This window comes from Grampus griseus (assembly GCF_964374135.1).
Source record: "Grampus griseus genome assembly, chromosome: 1".
Lineage (NCBI taxonomy): Eukaryota > Metazoa > Chordata > Mammalia > Artiodactyla > Delphinidae > Grampus > Grampus griseus.
In genome coordinates, this window is record NC_139017.1 from 156,852,179 (window position 1) to 156,877,280 (window position 25,102).

The window sequence follows — 25,102 nt, forward strand, 5'->3', positions numbered from 1 at the left end:
AGTAGTGGACTTTTATTATTATTATTGAAATGTAGTTCGCATGCCATAAAATTTGCCATTTTAAAGCGTACAATTTAGCAGGTTTTAGTATATTCACAAGCTTCTACAACCATCACCGCTGTCCAATCCCAGATCGTTTTCATCACCCCAAAAAGAAACCAGGTACCCATCTGTACACACTCCCCATTGTCCCGCACCCCCGCACCCCCTGGCAATCACTAAGCTACTTTCCATCTCTGTGGATTTGCTCATTCCAGACATTTCGTATAAATGGAGTCCTACAATAGATGGCCTTCTGGGGCTGGCTTCTTTCACTCAGTGTAACGTTTTCAAGGGTCACCGTGTACAGCACACATCAGCACTTCACCGTGTGGACAGACCACATTTCATTCATCCATTCGTCAGTTGATGGACATTTGGTTGTTTCCAACTTGTTGGCTAATTTTGAATAATGTTGCTGTGGACATTCACGTACAAGTTTCCATGGGAACATGTTTTCAGGTCTCTTGGGTATACACCTAGGAGTGGAATTCCTGGGTCATATGTGATTCTATATGGAACTCTTTTGAGGGACTGTCAGCAGAGTGGCCACACCACTTCCCATTCCAGCAGTGGACTTCTAAGTGTGGTGTATGATTTTGCCCAAAGGTCAGGGCAATTATCTGGGTCTTGTAGACCCCAGAACTTCATGCTGCCAAGACCTAAGAGGCGTCACGTGCCCCAGATAAACTGTCTACACTGCCTGAATGGCCTAGAGAATTATCCACGTCAGAGTCACTTTGAAGACGCCTGGAAGGGGACCAAACTCATAGGCCACCTGAGGGAAGTCGCCCTGTTGCTGGCACGTGGCTCTGCCACTGCTTTTTTGAAGGAAGTTGTTTGGAGTCTCTCCTCCCTCAGCCGTTGGAGACCCAGCACACTAAGGCGAGCTAATTTGTCATTCAGTGAGTTTGATAACTGGGGACATCTGGGGGCCTTGGGAGCAGAACGTCAGCAGGTAGCAACAGCCGGCGAAATGGGGAGGCGCCCAGGGGTGAGGAGAGGCTAAGTCTGATTGGTCCCCATTTCCTCGCCAGGTACGACCGTGCCTGCCCTGCTGAACAGCACCTCCAACCAGCTCTACCTGCATTTCTACTCCGACATCAGCGTGTCTGCAGCCGGCTTCCACTTGGAGTACAAAAGTGAGAATCCAGAGTGTCAGCGCTTGCAGGGTTCAGGGTGGGAACTGACAGGGCCCAAGTTCCCACAAGGAGCGGGGGTTATCCTGGGGCTATATATTCTCCACCCCACTGAAGCCTTACGCCAAGCTAGATGAGGATGCGTAAGCTCAGAGAAGGTCTGAAACCTCCTCAAGACACACAGCCAAGAAGTGGTGGAGCCAGGGTTCTCACCCAAGGGTCCGTTCCTCAAAAACCTGTGTGCTTCCTCTGTGTCCACACAGGAGTGGGAGGGGGGCCAGGTCACCGGCTTGGGCCCAGTAAATTATTTGGGGTGTGAGACAATGGAGGTTCTCTCCTCCTCCAGTCCTAAAAACTGACTTCTCCAACCCCTGGTCAATGATGCAACTGTCCTTGAAGTTCTTCTCCTCATTGCAAACTTCACTCCTCTCCCACTCTCAAAACCTTACATCCTGGCTTCCAGCATCCCTAAGTGGTCACAACTAAAAACTCTTAAAGAAAAAGGGTTGCAGGGGAAGGGAGAGGTACAAACTCCTGGGCATAAGATAGGCTCAAGGATGTATTGTACAACACGGGGAATATAGCCAATATTTTATAAACACTGTAAGTGGAAAGTAACCTTTAAAAATTGTATTAGGGCTTCCCTGGTGGCACAGTGGTTGAGAGTCCGCCTGCCGATGCAGGGGACGCGTGTTCGTGCCCTGGTCCGGGAAGATCCCACATGCTGCAGAGTGGCTGGGCCCATGAGCCATGGCCACTGAGCCTGCGCGTCCGGAGCCTGTGCTCTGCAACGGGAGAGGCCACAACAGTGAGAGGCCCGCGTACCACAAAAAAAAAAAAAAAATTGTATTAATTTTAATTTTTAAAAAAAGAAAAGGAAAAGGGCTGCAGATGTGCCTTGTGGGGCGACAAAGACAGAGGTTGCTGGGGTAGCTGCCTTCATCCTGAGACGGCCTGCCCATCCCCATCCCCACTGGGTACAGGAAAAAATATGTTGGCAGCAGTGTTTGCCACACATTCATTCAGCAATTACTTATAGGGTATTTACAATGTGCCAGGTGCCATGCTGGGGTTGGGTAAGATCAAGATGGGTGAGTCCCCTCTGAGTCCAGGGGAGAGAGGCAGACACGTGGACAGAACAGGACATGACAGCATTCCAGGTGCTCACAGGGGGGTCGCCAGGAGGTACAGCGGTGGTTCAAAGGATAGAACAGTCACTTCTCCCAGAGGCTGGTGGAGAAGTGAATGTCATGAAGAAACACTGGACACCTGCAATGTGGCACGCCCTGTGCTAAGTGCCCACGGAACAAAGATGAATAAGGCACAAAGCACAAAGTCTAGGGGGAGAGATGGACATGGAAACAGTGATTGTAGTTCAACCTGATATGCTAAGGGTGTACAGAAGAGGGGAGCTAACCCTGGCCACGTGAGACTTTACAGTCTAACCTGAGTTAGATTTGGAATGAGAAGTAAGAAATGGAAGAAGGTGTGGTTGGCTGGACCATCTTGGACAGGATGGGCAGATGGAAGACCCACTTGCTGCTAGAGGCCTGATAGGGTCAGCATTACCCAGCTGGTCTCAAAATGAACGAGCTTTGTCCAGGTAGTTGGGAGAGGACTAGCTGGATCCCAGGATGTTCATCGCCTGGAAGAACTGAAATGGGCAGCTGGTCAGAAAGCCCTGGGGCAGCTGGAAGCCAAGACCCTGCAGGGTGGAGGATAGGACAGGGACCTCCAAGACCTTCCTCCCACAGACCTCTCAGGCCTCACTAACCCAGCAGGGTGAAGTATCCTGGCTCTTGAATAATTTGTACTTTTCCTTTCACCCTCTCGTCTCTGTTCTCTCCAGTTTTGTTTCCTTATCCAATATTTAAATTTGAGTTCTTAAATGTTCCCTAGAATCTTCTCTTTTCTTACATGTTCCAAAGATAGAACTTTCCTAAATCTTTTTGCCATTCTACTGCCTCATTCCCAGGAAAAATTCACCTTTCTGAATTTTTTTTTCTGTTGCTATTGTTCAAAGGAATGGGTAGTTTTCTCAGTAGCTGGTGTTTATCATGCACTGTCCTCTCACAGTGGAAAGAACTAGGGGAAAACAGAGGTCTCCATTAGTATTTGGAGACTGAAATTCCTAGGAGCCAGTACCCTGTAGTTGTGTTTGTTTTGTAGATAATCTACAAAGAGGGTACAGAAGGGGAGAATTAACTGCTATTGTAGAGGCAAATGGTTTTGAAGGGTACTGAAAAGTCTTGTCTACTGCTGTGTATTTAATATTTATTTAATTGAAATGGAAATGAAACAATGTGCTTTCAGAAGTAATAAATTGCATATGATTTTTTTAAGTCTTCCTTTGTTGTAAGCATGGCTTAAATAAATCAAGCTATGCAATGTAAAGAAATTAGAATGGACTTTTCTCTGTGTCCTTCTGTCTTCCTCTCTCTGTCCTCACCTCTCTCCCCATTGCATTCTTCTCCCACCACACTCTTTTGCTCTTGTTTTCTCTTTCTCTCTGCCCCTCCTCCTCCTTCTGTCTACCACTGCCATTCCCGTAAGCAGGTGTCAGGTTACTAAGTTCTGATCACCCCACTAAATACTGAGTTGCCTTCTACTTGGACTGCAGGGAAGAGTGGGGCAAAAAGAGACAAGATGACAGTTGAGATGAAGTACTTTCAGTTCAGTTTGATGATTGTTTTAATATTGTCCTGGGAGTCTTTTGGCCCAGATGCTGGGATTTGTGGATTTAGGCCCAAACATCTTCCATTTCCAAGCACGACATCCACTTCTTAAAAGCACATGTAGGACAAAAGTTGCTTGGGAAGAGCATGATGGAACTTCTTGGGGTGATAGCAATGTTGTATAGTTTTGAGCCCGAGGGCCTCTGGACAGCCAGAGTCCCCACATGATACCCGCCTGCCCCAGGAGGCTTTGGTCTGTTGAGCCTCTGTGCCGTGTGAACATTCTGATTTTCTCATGTGCTGGGAGGTGAAAGGCTTAGAGGTTGGGAGGAGAGAAAGCAGAGAAGACACAGCTTGGAGGCAGCTGCTCCTCCCTGCTGCCAGCCATGCCCTCGGCCTGCTCTTACATCCACCTGATGGGCTTGTCCATTCTCCTGTTATCTGTCTCTGTCTGGTCTAGCGGTGGGCCTGAGCAGTTGTCCAGAACCTGCTGTGCCCAGTAACGGGGTGAAGACTGGCGAGCGCTACTTGGTGAACGATGTGGTCTCTTTCCAGTGTGAACCGGGATATGCCCTCCAGGTACCTCCCGTTGACCCCCAGGGCCGGAAAGGTGTCCCCTGAGCTGGGGTCAGCCGGCCTTCCCCCAGCAGAGCTGCAGTCACCAAAGAACAGAGAGAAGCCCCCCAGATCCCCCAGGCACTGTTATCCCCTCCTGGAGCTGTTCACGAAAAAGACAAAGTGCTGACTTTAGCCATTTGGCACAAGCCAGCCTTGAATGTGTTCCTGCAAAGTTTCGGTTTGATTAGACTTTAGGAAAATTGAATCTTCCTTTGAAGGCAGTGAGGGACTCTAGTAATTAAAGGAGTCTCGCAAGGAACCTTTAGAAATGAGAATTCTTTAGCAATAGCCGCTAGTAAGCATCCTTCCCCAGATCTCTCTCCCTCTGCCTCACTCCCCATTCCACAGTGGATCCATGTGTCTTGTTCCTTGACCCAAGGCCCCAGAACAAGCCCCCTGCTCCAGGTTGTACACGCAATTGTGCCCGTGGGGGCAGCTAGCCCACGCTGTTCTTGATTCCTCCAGGGCCACGCCCACATCTCCTGCATGCCCGGGACCGTGCGGCGCTGGAACTACCCTCCTCCGCTCTGTATTGGTAAGAGAGTCCCCACTTTTCCAGGTCATTTAAATCCATTTCTACCAGGGCTTTGAGTTCAGTGACATATCGCTGGGATCAAGTTCGACTCCAAAGGAAGTTTGGTATTCCGGGGCTGCTCACAGACAGTACTTTAGACTGAGGTTTTTGTAAGCTTTAACTCTCAAGATTTTCCTGACTTCTGGATACCTTCACCCACCAAATGAAACATGACAGGAGGCTTGCCCATTCGAAAACCTGATGATGACCATTCTGATTCCAGATAATCGACCAAACCCCAAATGGAACCTCTGGGCACTTTGGGCTTTCCCCTGTGACTTCTCGTGGGACAGACAGATGGAATCCACTGATAGAGGAAGGCTGAGGGTTCCCTGTGAAACGAGGACTTGGTTTGGTTTCTGTGCCGAGTAGTGATGAAGAGATCATTGGATACAAGAAAAGACAGGATCTCCACCCTCAGAAGCTTCTAGTCAGCTTGGGGCAGGGGGAACATCCCTTTATTGAAGGTCTGCCACATGCTGGGCACGGAGCTACGTGTCTCCTCACCACAGCTCTTCAGGGCAGCTGTCATCACCCTCATTTTTGCCAATAGGAAAACTAAGGCTTTTAGGATTCAGAAGAAAGTGGCAAAGTTGGGAATGGAAACCTAGGTTTCCCCGCCAACTGTCAAGTGCAAAGCTAGGCTAACCTTCGGGTAGGAAGCAAGGTGAGCGAAGGGCGTGGCACTGGAGCATATGAGATTTCCCTTCAGTGATCTCACCAGGATACAGACCTGGTCGTCTGCAGAGCAGTCAGAAATGGGGCTGGTCAGCCCAGGGCCCTTTCCCCATCCTGTATCACAAAGGTCTTGCCCGGGGAACTGCTCATAGAACAGCAGCTGCTGTGGCTGAGGGTGTACTGTGTGTGCCAGCCGCTGTTCCAAGCCAGGCGAAGTCCTTTCTGTTGTAACCTCATCACCACCCTGTGACACAAGTGCTGGGTGGGGGAAACTGAGGTTTGGGGGTTTGGGGTGGAGGGAGTTAGAGCTGGCCCAAAGTCACTCAGGAAGTGGGAGCATTGGGATTGTGACCCCAGTGGTCAACGCCCAGGTCCCCGCTTTGCACCCGGGCACTGATCCCTTCGGGTCTGTGTGCTCGAGTAGTCCTCTCCCCAGAAGGCGTTTGCGTACACACGGCACATGGCCTCCCCTCCGCTCCTTTCTGTGGCCTCCCATGACAAGCTAACCCCTTTCTGCTCACACAGCCTTTTCCTAATAAGATGTAAAAGGAAAGCATCGACATCAACTGACCAGGCTGCAGTCGTGCCCCAGCCCTGCATCTTCAGGTGACTGTGACTGAAGTCACCTCGATTGGAGATTCAGATGCCCCAACCCCTCCTGGGCTGAAATAATCACAGTCACTTTGGCTCAGGGCGTGTGTCAACGCTCTGAGGGTGGGCTCGTGGTGGGGCTCTTCTGTTGACCCCCCAGTCCCATGGAATATGTATTTGTAAAGAGCCTGGCCGCGTGCCAACGCATCCCCGTCCCTTCTTTCCTATTTTTCAGTCCTGGAAGAGTTGACTGGACAGTGAGGAGAGGGAGATTTGGGGGATAGTGTAGGAGATGGTCACACGTCTCCTGGGGCAGACCGCTTGTGCTGCATGACCTCGCTAAGGAAACTGACTTTGAAGGGCATGCGTAAGGTCAAGCATCCATAACTTGGGTTTGTGGACGGCTGGGCAGACCTAGGAGATGCTTCCCTTCCTGGATTTACATGCTCAGTTTGGCCCTTGTCTGCAGTGTTTTAGGGAGATGAATTATAGGTTCCTTTGGGTTCTCAAAGGGAAATTGACTTGGGAAAGTCCAAATGCTGCATGGCCCCGTACTGACCTCACTGCAGTCCTAACGCTCTGTCTGGTCTCACGGTCACAGCGCAGTGTGGAGGAGCAGTGAAAGATATGGACGGAGTGATCTTGAGCCCCGGCTTCCCGGGCAGCTACCCCAGCAACACGGACTGCTCCTGGCAAATAGCACTGCCCGTGGGCTTTGGTAAGTCTTCACGCCCAGGCCTCTGGCTTAAAGCGGCTGTCACTAACCTCAGCTGAGTCCATTTAGCTCTCGGCCTCTCTGCTTCCTCAACTGTCGACCTCTTGTGCAAGCGTGAGGATCAATTAGGAATGGTAGAGATGAACGGGCTTTGGGGACATAAAATAGGGAAAAAACTTCAGGGATTGCCATTATTATTTTTATCATTTGAGCAGTGGGCTAAAAGGCGGAATGAGAAATTACTCAGGGCTGGTTAAAAAAGAAAAAAACAATCTATTTTACTGAGACTGGACTTCAGCCTGTTCTTTTAATTCCAGTATCTAATTTCTCATCCTAATTAAACTGAGCCAAGGTCAACGTGAAATTGAGTTTGCGTTCTTTATACTCACCTTCTAGCTGGGCTTAGAGGTTGGGCGGTGTCTTTGTGTGTGTGTGTGTGTGTGTGTGTGTGTGTGTGTGTGTGTGTAGACACAGGGGTTGGCGTGGTGTAGAGGACACTAATCTGGGTACAAAATTAAATTAGTGGAGATTCATGTGTTGTGTACTGGGAATGTAATCTAATCCCCAGTATTTCTGTTGAAGAGATAAAGGATTTATGTTGAATGGAATTTATAGGCTGTACACATAGGTCATCTTGCCCAAGTCATTTCTCTGCTCCTACAAATGAAATGTCCCGAGGAGATCACTGCTGAGCAGGCCTGTGAACCCCCAGTCTGTGACCTCAGGAGTGAAGACCACCTCTTTTGTCCTTTATTTTTCATCCTAGAGTGGGTCTTCTGATGGAGAAGAGGCTTTTAAGAGAAAGTGATCTAACTAAAGATCTAAATCTTACCTGAGGGGAGGAGAGAGGTTGTGACCCCCAGAAAATGGAGTCATATTAAGTACCATCTCCTGAAGGAAACTGGGGATGGACGATCAGGGTACAAAATGATGATGACTTTGGCAGCCTTGGGAAACTCCAGATTTTGAGACACTGAGGAAAGAGAAGCTGGGAGACCCTGTAGCTCTGCATCCAGGCATGAGTCAGAAGAAGCTCAGATGATGAAGGGCTGGAGGGAGGGCTACATCCAGAGGAAAACAGAAGTTTAAGTGGGAGGTGCATCACTTTCTTTGTATGTCTTGATGTTCAGCCACCAGAGACCTCTATCTTTAAGTCCTCCAGGAAGTCATCCTCTTGCAGGGACCAGTCACAGAAGACCAGATTCCTTGCTTTCAAGTTAGTGTTGGACTCCAAACAGGCCCTAATGGCACCTGCTTTGTGTTTAAAAACCGTTGCATTTACAAACTTCTGCCACTAGATGGCAGCAGTCAGGCAGCTCAGTTCAGAAATTCTGCGATCCTTGAAGAGCCCCTTTCCTGGACGTGCAGCCCCGGAGTTGGGATGACGCATGCGCGGTGGGCTGGAAAGCATAGGTTCCGCAGATAAGTACAAAGGTGCTCAATGTAAAATTATCTGTAATTTGGAGACAATATACATGTTAAGTAATAGGAGAGTGAATAGTGTGGCTGGATAATTCATTAAATGGAATTAATTAATATGTAGTTAAAATCAATGAACTGTATCTTTACATATCAACAAGGACAGACCTTGAAAAACACATGCTAAATTTAAAAGTTTACAAAACTCTATATACAGTATAATAAGATTCATGCAAATGTTTAAAGCAAACCAGATATGTATTTAAGAATCTAAAAACATGAACTGGACGGCTATCTTCCAAATTCATGGAAGTGACTGCCTCTGTGGAGAGGACAGTGGGAGAGGGCAGGAGACATGAAGGGTCTTCAACAGTATACGCCAAGTCTTTATTTTATTTAAATAGTCAGATGCAAAAAATTCACGCCTGGGCTTCCCTGGTGGCGCAGTGGTTGGGAGTCTGCCTGCCGATGCAGGGGACGCGGGTTCATGCCCCGGTCCGGAGAGATCCCACATGCCGCGGAGCGGCTGGGCCCGTGAGCCATGGCCGCTGAGCCTGCGTGTCCGGAGCCTGTGCTCCGCAACGGGAGAGGCCACAACAGTGAGAGGCCCGCGTACCGCAAAAAAAAAAAAAAAAAAAAAAAAATTCACGCCTATGTGCTCATTCTAAGCAAATTATAAAGTACAGACGAGCAAATTATAAAAATTCCAATTTATCTGTAATCCCACCATGCAGAAATAATCACTCACAGCTTAGTCCTCACCATCAAAGTGTGACCTTCATGAAGACAAGGGCCTTGTAGATCTCGCTCCTCCCCATGCAGTGCCCACCTAGCACAGCCCTGATGCATGGCAAGAGCTCAATAAATGCTGTTAGTGAATCAATAAATAGTCCTCCAGTTTTTTAATACAAAAATTAGAACTGTATGCTACATACTGCTTTGCAGTCAGATTTTCATAATTAACATTGCAGACTTCTTTCTATGCTTAGAAATATATTTCTTCAATAATAGTAATCTAATTTTGAGAGATCTTATCAATAAATAAACATCAGTAGTCCCACCTTTATTCTTCAAAGAATATATTAATATGTAAGTTAAGATGTTAATGAGATCCATTTAACCTGTTGGGTTGCTAGGAGACCTTGATTAATCCAATAAGACCCCAAAGTATAAACTTCACTTGGCATCTTAATAGAACCAATAGGACGATGTATTCTTCTAATTTCTGAATCATCATAAGTGCTCTGGAAAATACCAGTATTGAAGTTCATGTCTTTTGTTTGGGTGTAGTTATGTTTAAGTGGTGGTATTGTTAAGTAAAAAGTTTATTTTAACAAAGCTATCTTTATACTGATACTACACATATGAATCCTAAATTTAATCAGGTGTTAACTCTGAACGTCATTTTCCATAAAATAAAACAGACTCAAGACGGCACTCTGAAATGACTGCTGCCTTTCATTTCGAATGAATAATAGAAATACTTTTAAGTTCAGTCCTGCCTGAAGACGAGAGACTGGGCTGGACTGGTGACTCCCCACATGTGGTCTGGGGACCCTAACTGGGTGGGCAGTCCGTAGAGGGGACCCGTGGGCTCTGGCTGGTGATGCTTTCATGAGGCGGCACATGGGGTGCGGGACTGTATTGCTTTGGGCACTGTCTGCCTGTCTTGTTCCCAGGAGCTCACATCCAGTTCCTGAACTTCTCCACCGAGCCCAACCATGACTTCATAGAAATCCGGAATGGCCCCTATGAGACCAGCCGCATGATGGGCAGATTCAGTGGAAGTGAGCTTCCCGGCGCCTTGCTCTCCACTTCCCACGAGACCACCGTGTATTTCCACAGCGACCACTCACAGAACCGGCCAGGATTCAAGCTGGAGTATCAGGGTGAGGAGAGGGAAGGCCCGTCCATCCCCACCTCTTACAACCACCCGTCTTCCCAGCCTTCTGCGTAGGGGAGGAGGGAACCCAGGAAGGGCGGGGAGGTGGGGGGCAGGCCCGACCACCGTGACATGTCTCTCTGGCCCACAGAGGCTGTTGAACCCCTTTGACAAGCCCTTCCCAGGGCGGCAGCCCCAAAGCGCCTTCTCAGGCTCCATCCCCATCCCCACCCAACAGCCAGCAGCTTCCCCTGAGCAAGTGACCCATCAGTCCCTCTCAGGCATCCCCGAGTGTCCAACCAGCCACTGCCCCTTGGCCTTGAGAGGCTCGCTTCCTCCTCTGGGTCCTCCCCTGTGTGTCCGTTATGCTCGGCAAAGCTCCTCCTCTGACATGATGGAGGATTCCAGTAACAATTCTTGTAACAAGCCCAGAAGGGCCCACTGAGCCTTAAGGATGAGACAGGTGCGTTTACTCCCGCTGAGGGTTTCCCTGTGTGAGGCCGGACCACGCTCACCGCAGCTCCCCCATCCTGAGCTGGAGTCCTGTGACCGGCCCTCTCCTCCTGGAAAAGCTCCATCCACTCCAGCTCAGGCTTCCCCTGTGGAGGAGCTGTTACCTGTGCCGTGCAGCTGTGCCCACCTGTGCAGCGGTACACGGGCCCTGATCGGACCCCACGTCTCCCTCGGGGGCTTTCCGAGTGTGACTGACTGAACCATTTGTTCTAACCTCTTTTCCCAGATTCTTCCACTGAATTTTTTTTCATGTGTTTAGACTTTTTTCCAAGGCTAGTACATGCTTGTCAAAAAATTAAAACATCACAGAAGTTTTTGTGAGCGCATCACAGAAAGTCAAAATTCTCCCATAACCCTGCCTTATGCAGAGATATCAACTTGTAACAGTTTGCTTTTCCCATTTTTTCTGTACATATACTGATGTAACTATATTTTTAACCAAAATTGGATCACTATAGATACTGTTTTGCAATCTGCTTTTTTTAAGTTAGTTTTTAATTACACAGACAGTCTATAAACACACCTACCGTGTTAAAAAAGAAAGGGGGAGGGAGAAAGAGGAAAGGAAAGAAGGAGGGAGGGAAGGAGGGAAAGGAGGGGAGGGAGGGAGGAATTAAGAAATTAAAACATTACAGGTAAGGCCGAGCTTTCTTTGTCTACAGCCTCCAAACCCAGAATTATTCCCCAGAAATAACCACTATTGTTTTGATGAGATCTTTCCAGATCTTTTCCCACACCTAGTTACATGTTTCTTGTGAAGAATATGTAATACGTCACGATTTTTTTGGTTGTGTTTTCTATGGTAATATAGAATTTCTATATACATACCGTTCTGACATTTGGCTTTTTTATCCCTTGTCGGAGGTGAATACTGACCAAGGATTTGGGCTTGTCACTGAGGGAAAGCCTTAAAGGGTACCCCACCATTGGGCCAGTTATATGGGCGCTGCCCCCTCTGGGGACCGTCCCTGAGTATGGTCAGGGTTGTTACCACCTGGGAAGCCTCAGGAGGAGGAGCTGGGACCCTCATACCAAGGCAGCAGCAGCGAGAAGCCGAACCTCTTTCCCAGAAAGTGCCACTTCGTCGGTGGTAATGCAGCTGCCCACCCAGAGGGGCTGTATGTGGGCGCATCGCAGAGGCCAACCCTAACTAAAGGAGCCTGTGCCTGTGAAGTGTACACAGCCTCGGTGGGCAGTGAGCCCTGCCCAGTGGGTCATGATGCGTCCCGCGGCCACAGGCTGTCCCAGGAGAGACTCAGGCCCAAATACAAGGTCAGGGTGCCTCTCTGGGACAGACGCATGCCTCTCTCAGGCTTCCTAGTTATTAGTCTCCTAGGGCTGCTCTATCAAAGTACCGCAGACTGGGTGGCTTAAACAACAGAGTTAATCTCTCACAGTCTTGGAGCCTGGAAGTCCCAAGATCAAGGTGTGGACAGGGCTGGTTCCTTCTGGGAGCTGTGAGGAGGAATATACTCCATGCCTCTCTCCTGGCTCCTAGTGGGTTGCTGGCCATCTGGCATTCCTTGGCTTGTGGAAGCATCACCCCCATCTCTGGCTTCACCTTCACGTGTTGTTTTCCCTGTCTGTCTGCCTCCAAATTTCCCCTTTTTATAAGGACACCAGTCATATTGGAATAGAGCCCACCCTAACGGGCTCATTTTAATTTAGGTAAAGGCAGACGAAGACGCTGTTTCCAAATAAGGTCACGTTCTGAGACACAGGGGTGGGTTAGGACTTCAACATGTGAATTTGCGGAGGACACAATTCAACTTGTAACATCCTCTTTCAGGCCCAAGGGCTCTCCCTGAGGCTCCTCCTCTTGGATAAATGCAAGGTCTGATTACGCCACCATTGTGACAGGGACAGCCGCTCTGGGGCCCACCCGTGCCCTGTGCCTTCACCCCTGTGACGGGCACAGCCCTGCCTGCCAAGCTTGCGTGGTGGGACTAGACACTCACGCTGCATTCCCCACGTGTTAAGTCCGCTTTGTCCTTGTCAAAGCTGCCCTCTGAGTCCTGCAGACTCTCTCCCTGTAGAAGAGACCTAACTATCCCCACAGAGCCCTGGTCTCAGGCCCTCCCATGCTCACCAAGCCCTCACCTCTGAGGAGCTTCACCTGAGGCTCCTCTGCACACGGGCCCTGCACTAAGGCTTCCAGACACAGGCCAGCACTCTGGGTTAGCGCCACACACACCGAGGCTCCACATGTTGAGAGGAAGCCAGTTTCTTGAGGATGCTCGCTGTGTGTGTGGCGGGGGGCAGGGGTGGAAGCAGGGAGGAGGGGTGGTAAGTTTGCCTTCAGAGGACCAGCACCTTCACCTGAGTTGGCCCAACTGTGTGAGAGGCCCAGCGATGTCCACTGGGGTTTCCACTCTGTGGTAGCCCAGCTCCCCTCACTCACATTGTACCCCAGCACTTGCCTGGATGATCCCCTTGAGGTTTCCCTTGGGTCACAGGCCCAGCTCTTTCCTCAGCACCTGCCCACTGCCCCAGTCCTGACGGCCCCTGCGGAGCCACTCTTGGTGTCAGGGCAGCTGCCCCCCTCAGACCTGACCTCAGCTTCCGTTAAGCCTTCTCGTGTATGATGACCCCAACCTCCCGACTAGGTTGTCTCTAGTGCCGGAGGCCCAGGCGCTCCCACCAAGGCCTCCCAATGTGTCAGGCCCAAATAATCCTCCCTGCCCCATAGACCCACATTCTTTAGCCTGACCACTCACCCCAGGTTTTTCCTTTATGAAAAGACCTGCTTCATGAAAGAGCCACCTGTCACCACAGCCGCCATTTCTATAGAGCAGGCCTAGCTCTCTGTGGTCCCTTGACTTTCTTTGGAAGAAATCCAAATCCTTACTTTTCCTCAGAATCCCTCCTGTTAGACACTCTGAACATCCTCGGCTGGGGTTCCCCTTTCCCTTCTTCAGGTAAATATTCCCATAAAGTTTTCAGTAACAGCATAAGCTACTCCTACCCAGGTCTCCTAGTCTGACAGGCTTAACTTATTCCACTAAAATTTCTCAGGAGATTGTAAAAACACAAGAACTTAGCAAAATGATGACATTGTTCCAGAATGTTAGACATCATCATTGTTAGTGTTTTTAATATGGTGCTTTGTTTGGAATTGTATCTGTTCCTGCTGGAGCATCTACTACTAGTCTCCCTAAGGAGCCCTTTCCTGGGAAAGTTAATGAGTCCACCTCTTAGGGGTCACGTCTGCCCTCTAGGCCCAACCTCTCCCTTTTTTTTTCATTTTTTAATTAATTTTTATTGGAGTATAGTTGCTTTACAGTGTGTTGTGTTACTTTCTACTGTACAGCAAAGTGAATCAGCTATATATATATATATATATATATATATATATATATATATATATATATATATATATATCCCCTCTTTTTTGGATTTCCTTCCCATTTAGGTCACCACAGAGCATTGAGTAGAGGTCCCTGTGCTATACAGTAGGTTCTCATTAGTTATCTATTTCATACATAGTGTGTCTATGTCAATACCAATCTCCCAATTCATCCCACTCCCCCTTTCCCCCCCTTGGTATCAATACATTTGTTCTCTGCATCTGTGTCTCTATTTCTGCTTTGCAAATAAGTTCATCTGTATCACTTTTCTAGATTTCATATATAAGCAATATTATACGCTATTTGTTTTTCTCTTTCTGACTTACTTCACTCTGTATGACAGTCTCTAGTTCATCAACCTCTCCCTTTGAAGCTTCCTCTGGTGGAACGGGCTCTGAGACTTCTCTCCCTGTGAAAGCAGTCCTGGTACCCTCACTTCAGGGTCTCTCTTTGTGAAAAGCCCAGCTCCTTCCACTGGAGATAATTCCTGTAAGAAAGACCCAGCTTCTCTCCTCCAGGCTGCTTCTGGTTTCTCATGAGGCCTCGGTCTTCAGTCTCCTCCCCATCATTGGGTCTCCCTGTTCCCACCGAGGCTTCTCTTTAAAAGCCCAGCTCGGACTTCCCTGGTGGCGCAGTGGTTAAGAATCCACCTGCCAATGCAGGAGACATGGGTTTGAGCCCTGGTCCAGGAAGATCCCACATGCCACGGAGCAACTAAGCTCGTGCACCACAACTACTGAGCCTGCGCTCTAGAGCCCGCGAGCCACAACTACTGAGCCCACGTGCCGCAACTACTGAAGCCCATGTGCCTAGAACCCCGTGCTCCGCAACAAGAGAAGCCACCGCAATGAGAAGCCCGCTCACTGCAATGAAGAGTAGCCCGCATTCGCCTCAGCTAGAGAAAGCCTGCACACAGCAATGAAGACCCAACGCAGCCATAAATAAATAAATAAAATATTTTACCAAAAAAAAAAAAAAAAAAACAAGCCCAATTCATCCATTCAGTCACCTCCCTGAGCTACAGGCTCCCTACTTCTACTAAGACTTTATTTGCCAGGTCATCTAAACCCTCTGCTGCTAACAGAGCCACATTCCCTTTGGCTGACCAGCCCACCTACTCTCTCTAGAACTGCTCGATTTTTCAACACAGCCAACTACTTGATGATGTCCAGTGAAACCTGCCCAGTTCTTCCCACAGAGACCTCCCTGCACGATCCTGAAAGGAAATACATAATAGCCACCCTCACAGAGGGAGAACTTCAGTAATGGCACTCTCATGAGGACTGTTATTCGTGTCGTTATTGCACGTGGTGAGTGCACCGGCCTGCATGGAGCACTCACTGGGTCTCAGCTATTCCCCCTGAGAATTTCCACTATTGGAACGCTCCCTCTACTCCCATGGCTGACTTTCTGTCTGGTGGGCCCAGTTACCGTCCAATTAAGTGAAGGCTCTGCTCTGTGACGTGCTCAGCAAATCCCTCAACGATTTCTCCTGGTGGGCCAGGACTCAGCCACTCCCGTTAAGGAGTGTGAGGCAGGTACACTCATACTCAGGGAAGCAACTTCCTTGTACTTTAGAGGGACTTTTACCCCAGCTATTCTGTCCTTTGCCGCAGGTTTGGCTTCCTCCCACCCCATTTCTTCCTTCCTGATGGGCTCTCATTTCTCAGTTAGAAGGGCCTCACTCATGTCCTCACCTGACCACTTCCCGTGTTTGTGACCTTGGTGGTTGAATGAGATCAGCAACAGGAAAGAGCGGAGGTCAATGCTGAGCCCCAGTGAGGTGCTCAAAGAATAATGGTTCACAAATGTGAAATAGATAGCTAGTAGGAAGCAGCTGCATCGCACGGGGAGATCAACTCGGTGCTTTGTGACCACCTAGAGGGGTGGGATAGGGAGGGTGGGAGGGAGACACAAGAGGGAGGGGATATATGTATACGGATAGCTGATTCACTTTGTTATACTGCAGAAACTAACACAACATTGTAAAGCAATTATACTCCGGTAAAGATGTTAAAAAAAAAAAAAAAGAAGAAGAATGGTTCAATCTAGCCTTGTCTTCCTTGGGTCCCCTATTCCCATGGGAACAATAATAACAGATAGCATTGATTACGTTCTCACCATGTGCCGGGACTGTGCAAAGAGCTGTGTATATTTGATCCTACTGGATTCTCACAATAACCATTTTCTAAATAAGAAAACAAAGGCATAGAGAACTTAAATCATTTGCCCAAAGCCAATAGCTAGAAAATGAGGAAGGCCCATCTGAGTCCATGTCTTGGTTCTCCACCACTATGCTAACTCCCTGGTACGCCTATATTCTGGTCAGGGAGAAAATGCCCAGAGAGGAGAAAGTAACCTTCTCTCGTGATCGTTTCCAGCCTATGAACTTCAAGAGTGCCCAGACCCCGAGCCCTTTGCGAATGGCATTGTGCGGGGAGCTGGCTACAATGTTGGGCAGTCGGTGACCTTCGAGTGCCTCCCAGGGTATCAACTGATGGGCCACCCTGTCCTCACATGTCAACACGGCACCAACCGGAACTGGGACCACCCGCTGCCCAGGTGTGAAGGTATGTCCCTCCCTCATCCCTGGTGATTCTTTTTAGGGACACTGATCCAGAGTAGTCCCTGCCTCCACGTGCCCGCCCCGTGGGATCACCCATGCTGGGAGGTCCTGGCAAACTTTGTCCATCCTGTTTCCATAGAGATGAGACCAAGCCTATCCAGGAAGAGGGTCCTGGGACAGAGTTCTGGGCCAGCCCTAGGGAGGACCTGGAAGAGATGTGGGTCGCAGCCAAAGGAATACATACTCAGCCCTTGGGAATAGCCAACCTCGTGGGTTAGATGTCCGCAGTCAGAAGGGAAGACACCGATATGCTGAGGGGTAGAGAGAGGTAATCATGACACTTTCCTAAGGGGAGGAGAGAATAAAGCATCTTTCTAGGAAGTTCTTGTTCCTCTCTTCACACCTCCCAGCTTATTCTCCCTCTCCTACACGAGCCTAGAGAGATCTGAGTTGATGATATCAGGGAGCTAGAGGTGGTACTTTCCTGGGTCTTCATTAACCAGAACCAGGATGGAGAAGGACCAGGAGGTCATGCTGTCCCTACCCCTGTTTGCACACCTCAGTTCCATTTTCCTTCCTTTTCCTGGAGGAGAAGCTGGGATTTGTCTTGAAAGGGGAAAATATGGCAGGAGGACAGTATAGTCCAGGGGAAAGCACCCCAGTTCCAGAATCAGACCGCCCTGGGCTTCATCTCTGAACCACTTCACCTCTCTGACCTCCAGTTTCTTCCTTAGTACAATGGAGCTTCTCACCTCTGCTTCGTAAGAGCTGTGAGGGTTGCAAGATGGCTCATGTAAAGCTCCCAGCGCAGTAACTGGCCCAGAAACGATGAGCTGGAAGTATTAACTCTCCATAGATAAAGAGACCTTGTTTGCACAACTGAGCTGTTCTGGTGTTGGAATATAAGATCATAATCTCTAAAACTATTCAACTTCCAGTTCGTTTTTCAGATTTTCAGAACCATCCTTGTGTATAACCAGTCCATCATTCTGGAATTGTTTGCTGGTCACCTGCTATATGACAAGCTTCATTGTGGACTTTTGTTCCCTTTTTACTCCTTTATATGGCATCACAGGAGAGAGGAATGAGCAGTGCTTCCTCCATCAGACATCTTGAGCCATAATCCCTTCTCCCTCCTAAGAAAGTTCTTCCCTTAGCTTTTTATTTATTTGTTTGTTTGTTTTTGGCTGCATTGGGTCTTCATTGCTGCGCACCGGCTTTCTCTAGTTGCGGTGAGTGGGGGCTACTCTTTGTTGCGGTGCATGGGCTTCTCATTAGGGTGGCTTCTCTTGTTGTGGAGCATGGGCTCTAGGTGCGTGGGCTTCAGTAGTTGTGGCGTGCGGGCTCTAGAGCGCAGGCTCAGCAGTTGTAGCGCACGGACTTAGTTGCTCCGCGGCATGTGGGATCTTCCCGGACCAGGGCTCAAACCCGTGTCCCCTGCATTGGCAGGCGGATTCTTAATCACTGCACCACCAAGGAAGCCCTCTTCCCTTAGCTTCTTAGACGCCATCTTCTCTTGCTTTTCCAATTACCTTTCTGCCTGTGCCAACTTTTTTGCTCATCTATTTCTTTGTCCCTTAAGTGTTGCTGTCCTTTGAATTTTTTTCCCAGACTGTCTTCTTTCCCTCACATCTCCAAATGCCATCTGTATCTGCAACCTTTGTCTCTTTCCTGAGTTCTTCACCTGTACATCCAACTCCTTACTGAATATCTTCTCCTATCCAGAGGCATCTAAATCCCAGCGTGTTCAAAATGGAAGTCATCATCTTTCTGCCTTTACATTGAGATCCTCACCTAGTGAAGGGTGCCTCTAGTCCCCTGGTTATTCAGCCTTCAATTTGGGCAGGCTCCCTCTCCCTTATCTGACCTAGTCACCAAGTCTTGCTAATTCTACATCCTAATTGCCCTTCAAATGCATCCACTTCTCGCTGTGTGCTGCCTCCACCTTAATCCAGGCCACTTAGATGAGGCTCGTCACTGGGCGCCCAGCCTTCAGTCTGTGTTCCTCAATCCACCTTTCACAGTGTAGTGAGGGTGAGCCTTTGAAACCATTCATGTACTCCAGACACTGCCCTGCTCAGAAGCTAGTAAGGCGTCCCCATCTCCCTTGGGGTAACGTCCAACCCCCTTGGGGTAGCACACGGTGTGCCTCAGGGCCTGGTCCCCACTTACCTCCCCCTGTTCTCCACTCTCTCAGACTTTACGCTGCAGCTCAGCTGAAATACTTTCCATTTCACCATGTGCCGTCCTCTCTGGCCCCTAGTTCTGAGCACATGCTGGTCCCTCCTTATAGAACATTGCTCTTCTCTCCTGCCTTACCTGTTTGGCCCTTATCATCCCTCAGGTCTGAGTCTAAATGTGAATTCTGCCAGGACTCCCTCACCCCCTCACAGGACCAGATGAGGGCCCCCCCTAAATGTTCTGTGGCATTCCATGTTGATGGCGTGCTCCACCCTGGGCTGGAGATGCCGGTACGCTTAGCTGTGTCCCAGGGCACTCACAGTCCCCTGGGACACACTCACAGATCAGAATCACGTGCCATGGTATCCTTGCTGTCCTTTGCCTCCCCTGGCCATGCCTGGCACCGGATGGAGGTTCAGTACACGGAGGAGGGATGGCATGCCCATGTGCACCAGCTTCAGGATGCGTTCACATTCGCAGGAACCCTGGCCGCCGCTTGGAGGCATTGGGACTCTTTCTTCTCAGCCTGGTCCGGCCCCATCCATATCTCTGTGTGATGACCCATGCCAACCAATACACTTATTATTCTGGACCAGGGTTTTTTTTTGTTTTGGGGTTTTTTTTTTGCCCAGAACCTCTTTTTATTCTCCTCCATGGTGATTAAATCCAAATACCATGGAGACTTCCAGGACTCTTTATACCCCTGCCTAAAGCCTAGATCAGAGTGAGTCTAAGTGTAAGTGTGCTCTGGGGAGACAGGAAGATAGGGAGAGAGGATCATGTCTGTGTAGCAGATGCCCCCTCCGTGAACTAGCACTGGCTGAGCATTTTACACGGAGCAGTTCATCTGATTGCCACCACGATCCTATGAGGAGCGAAGTCTTAGTCCCATTTTCTAGGTGAAGAAAGAGAGGCTACACTTACCTAGTCAATTATCTAGTCAATTAATGGTTTAGCCATAATTTGAACCCAACCATAGCCTCACCACAAGAATCCACAACTCTTAAGTCAAGACCAAAAGTCCGACTCCAAGAATCTCAGAATAAAAAGAGAAAGAAAGAGATACTATCATAATTTCTTACCTCTTCCCAGCAACAGTACTGAAGCCCTGATGCTAGTATTCCTAGGAAAGGAGAGGGGGTAGCTTTGGTGTGTCCTTCCTTCTGGACAGGTCTCTTCCACAAGAAAGAGAAAGAGGGGGGCCAGGGGCTGAGGCAGGCCCACAGAGGACCTGCACTGAAGATGGAGGGCCACTAGAGCTGTGGTGTGTTGGGAACAGCAGGGAACGCCAGGCCTGGCCCTCCCTCAGCCCCATCTCCTCTCCCCATCCCGCCCAGCCTCATGGAGCAGGATGGTTCGTGCTGGGGGCTGGGACTGCATCAGGAAGTCATCTGAATTTTCAGGGGGGAGGTGATCTCCAGCACTCATCTGTGTTTGTATCCTCTCCCTGGCAGTGCCCTGTGGCGGGAACGTCACCTCTTTCAATGGCACTGTGTACTCCCCGGGCTTTCCCAGTCCCTACTCCAGCTCCCAGGACTGTGTCTGGCTGATCACCGTACCCATTGGTCACGGCATCCGCCTCAACATCAGCCTACTACAGACGGAGCCCTCTGGAGACTTCATCACCGTCTGGTAGGACCAGCTGCCATGTCAGCAGCCGATGAGAAAAGGGCACTAACTGGGCTGTAAACTGGGTCACCCATCTATTTGTCCAGAATACCACGAGCAGAATGGTTTTAAATGGCTGTCAGCCTCTTGGGTCTCAAATAAACATAGTGGAATGAGGACTCAGCTTCAATTAGCCTTTTTGACTCCTTGGAGGGAAAGGAATGGCAAGACAGTGGTTCCCAACCTGGAGTCCTGCTGGGGGTCAAAGTACTAACGGTTGTGGGAATGGGAAAGGGCGTAGATGAGCTGACTTTTCTCAGTATTTCCAGAGCCCAAACCAAAATTCTACATTTACCTAAGATAAGCTACCTGAACTAGTGAAAGAGCTTTGGAGTGGAATTTTGTGAAATCCCACTGGTCACGTCATGCTGAGCCAGTGCTGACCACAGAACTGTCCACAGTGAGAGAAATAGTCCATATCTGTGAGGTCCAATATGGCAGCCACTCTACATGTAGCCATTGAGCACTTGAATGTGACTAGAGTGACTGAGGAGCTGATTTTTAAACTTTATTAAAGTTTAAATAACTTAAAAGTAAATAGTCCCATGTAGCCTAGCGGTTACCAAACTGGACAGCTCAGCTCTGAGTTATGTAGTTAGCATATCTTGAGTAATTTTAAAATGGGAATGTGAATTATTAGTTGATAAGTGCAGTTTCCTAGACAGCTTTTTTTCCAAACCACTGAATCTTTGAACAAAGATATAATTTAAAAATTTCTTTGTTTGGAGGTTCTGGGAATCAGCAGAAGATAGTGGGATTTCTTCTCAAAATTTCCAGGGCTGGATAATTGTCACCTGACTGCCCTGGATTGATTTCTCATTTAGTTTCCAGACAACAGCTAAGAACAAATGGGAGGGACTGGATAAGGTTCCAGGGAAGGCAACACAGGGATGTCTCTTTGCTCACTGAAGGCCTCTGACACACCAGGTGGAACAGGTAGGCATGGTGACCCGTGACATGCAGGACCTTCTTTCCTGTTGCAGGGATGGGCCGCAGCAGACAGCCCCACAGCTCGGAACCTTCAGCCACAGCTTGGCCAAGAAGACAATACACAGCTCATCCAACCAGGTCCTGCTCAAGTTCCACCGTGATGCAGCTGCGGGTGGGATCTTCGCCATAGCTTTCTCCGGTCAGTATGGAAGCCTGTCGGGGGGGGGCGGGGGGTGCAGACTCTCAAGTGCTGGGCTTGACTCCTGGCTCCCGCATTTGCCAGCTGTGGGACTTGGAAGAGTAACATAGCTTCTCTGCCTTGGTCTCCTCAGGGTTATGAGAGTTCATTGTGTAGGGTATGTGAGAGCTCTCAGCACCGGAGCTCTCTTCCTTCCCCTCCACACTAGTAGGGAGGAGAGGCCCGTGACGCTGATCCTTGGCACCAAGTTCAAGTTCAGAGGCAGCAGGGTGAGGCTGCTTTCTTATCCGTCGTTCACACCAGCTCCCTGGCTGGGTTATCCCTTTACCTGTGCCCCACCCTGCCCCTCAGCACATTCTAGAGGGTTGTCCACTCCAAAGGAATCCAGGGCCTCTGTCGACTCCACAGGAACTACTGTGCCCAGACAAAATCAGGGAGAATTCAAATAGAGGAGCATGATCAATTCAGGATGCATCTGTCCTTATCGATAGCCTACTTTCTTCTAAAAGTCCAAGGTTATGGACCCAGGTATTTCCTCATTTTTGTTATAGTGGACACAGCATAGAAAAACTTATAAAAGGTTCTCCGTGGGCTTGTGCCCAGCCATGAAATAACCTCCCTTGTTTACAATTTGCAGAACATTGCATCTATTTGGACTGGAAATCAGGAAGGCTTGGCTTTATTCCTGGCTCCACCTCAAGTCAATGTCTGACCTTGTGTAGGTCTCTCCCCAGCTTGAGAGCTCAGTTTCTTCACCTGCGGAATGAGGGGCTTGGAGTTTGTGACCTCTAAGAATTCTGTGAGGTAGTGAAGCAGCTATTATTACCCCCAATTTACAGATGAGGAAATGAGGGCCAAGGAAGGCAGGAGAGCCTGCCCAAAATTGCATGGCTATAATTGGGAGGAGAACCCAGTCCTTGTAGCTCTGTACTGACTGCTCCAGTGGGACCGCAGGGTGTTTCTGCCTCACACGTGCATTTATAGAAATATGAAAGCATTCAGCCTTAAGTCCATGGGAGAGTTAGTGATATCGAGACAGAAAGACAGAAACAACATTGCTGAGAGCATCGGCGGCTCCAGCCGCTGTCCCCAAGGAGCTTGGGCCCAGGTGAGCATGATATGGAGATGAGAAACCCACCATCTCAATCTGCCTTGGTACCCACACCCCTCTTGTCGGGCACACCCCATTAATGGGACCCAGGTCTTGAAGGCTATGTCATTCTGACTCCATGTGACTTGCCCATAGAGTGATAGAGTGTGGACTCCAGAGTCACACAGACCTGGGTTCAAATCTCTGCCACATATTAGCTGTGTGACTGTGGGTCTGTCGTTTACCTTTCTGAGGCTCAATTTCATTATCCACAAAATGGGAATCATATCAGTACCTAACCTCACAGAGTTAAATGAAATCATGCATGGGAATGCCTAGCTCTAGGCACAGAGTATAAAAGGTACTCAATAAATGGCAGTGTTAATAATCATCACTATCATGATCATCATTATTATTATATTTAGAGATTAACAGAATCCATAGGAAATCACCTCAGTCCTAGGCCAGGTCTCTGGTCCCTGCTCTTCAGCATTCACCTGCGCCAGGACCAGGTGAAGGAGGCCCAGCCCTGCCCTGGGGCATCCTTGTTCCCGAGTTCTCCTGAGTAAGTCTGCCCAGGAGAGCACTTGCTTCTGTGTGTGTCCTGGCCACTGTGCCCCTGATGCCCTCAGATGAGACATGAGACCCTTAGGTGCTTGCTCAGACCATGGTCCAAGGCCTCATTGACCAGAGAGCAGACATGGGCCTGGGCGAGAGGATCTACTGCTAGACCCAGGCCAACGGTCTTGGGTGGGACAGGCTCTTTGCAAGGGGCCGAGTGAGCATGAAGGCCCCTTCCACCCACTCATAGGGCTTTTGATAAATTGTGGAATATAGCAATGTGTAAAAATTGTGGGTAACGTACATGTGCCGTTTAAAGAAGAATAAGATGAACACCCATCGCTGAGCCTAAGAAAAGGAACACCAGTGCCTTTGAAGCCCCTGTGCACCACCCCCAACACGTTCCCCCTGCCCGACCCCCAGAGTTAACCACGGTCCTGAATTTTCTGTTGACCATTCATTGCTTTACATTATAATTTTACCTCATAAGTGTATGTCCCCAAAAATATATACTGTTTCATTTCACATGTTACTTCTGTTATGTGAATAGAATTGTTCAATAAGTGTTCTTCTGTGACCTGCTTTTTTCACTCAAAATTAAGCTTTTGAAATTCATGCAGATGCATGTGACTAGATTTAGTTCATTTTTCAATGCCGTCTAGTATTCCATTGAGTGAAAATAGTGATTTATCTAGTCTACTCTTAATAGGCATTCAAGTTATTTTATTTCAAACAATCTGAGCATTGCTGTACATTCCTTCTTGTGGACAAGAGTTTCTCTAGGGTACATGCCTGTGTGGAATTGTGAGGTTGTGAGTATTCACATATTCAGTTTTACTAGGTAATGCCAAACTGATCGCACGAAGTAGTTATAACAGTTTACACTCTTCCTAGCAACAGAGATAGAGCTTCTGTTGCACTACATCCTTGCAAACGCTGGGCTTTATTGGATTTTTAAATTTTTGCCAACCTGGTGGATAGCATTTCACTTTTATGATGAAGAAGAGGATTAGCATCCTTTCATATCTTCATTATCTATTCATTATCATTAAAGAATAAGTATGTTTTATTGCTTCCTGCTCTGTGAACTGCCTGCTCCCCATACAGCTTTCTTCCCCCAAGAAGAGATAACAAACAAGTAAGTAGAGAAATAAAATCTTTGCAACTTGTAATATGTGCTATGAAAGAAACAAGTAAGATAGCAAATGAAAAGGCAGAGGATCTACTTCATGTAGAATAATTAGGGAAAATGTGTCTTAAGAGTTGGTATTTGAGACTAGAACTGAAGAAAAAGAAGGAGGCCGACTTGCAAAGAGCAGGGATTGGGAATGGGATGGGGGAAAGAATGTTTGCCTTTTTATAGCCAAACATTAGCCCTAAATAAATTTCCTTTCATATGAGAACCAAAAAGAAGAAAAATACCTTAAGGAGACTTATGGCAATATTCTACAGTATTTTTTTTTAGTGACAAAATAGGATTAGAATTGCAGAGAAAAATGCCCTTGGAAACTTATAGTTTAGGAAATAGAAGGAAATTTTGGGAAGCGTCTGCTTCCAGCGTGAGAGTCTAGGTAACATGGACTCCAAATAAGAGCTATCTGGCTGAGAGATTAATAAAAGGGGAAATCATACCCCACCTGATAGGATGCAGTGAGAAGGACCCAGCATCACTTCTGTAATCATCCCATCAAAGATGTACAACCTGAATCTAATCATG

At 48.5% G+C, this 25,102-nt stretch overlaps 1 protein-coding gene across 1 annotated transcript in view; it reads left to right on the forward strand.

The window, feature by feature from the left end:
* CSMD2 (CUB and Sushi multiple domains 2) overlaps window positions 1-25,102 on the forward strand; it is a gene marked incomplete at both ends in the record, with an annotated part of 666,759 nt that overhangs the window by 546,851 nt on the left and 94,806 nt on the right. The window contains 8 exon segments of the mRNA XM_082658204.1: window positions 1,077-1,181; window positions 4,314-4,432; window positions 4,937-5,006; window positions 6,916-7,032; window positions 10,128-10,337; window positions 16,572-16,760; window positions 20,392-20,569; window positions 21,589-21,734. Coding sequence (XP_082514330.1) covers window positions 1,077-1,181; window positions 4,314-4,432; window positions 4,937-5,006; window positions 6,916-7,032; window positions 10,128-10,337; window positions 16,572-16,760; window positions 20,392-20,569; window positions 21,589-21,734 — 1,134 coding nt within the window.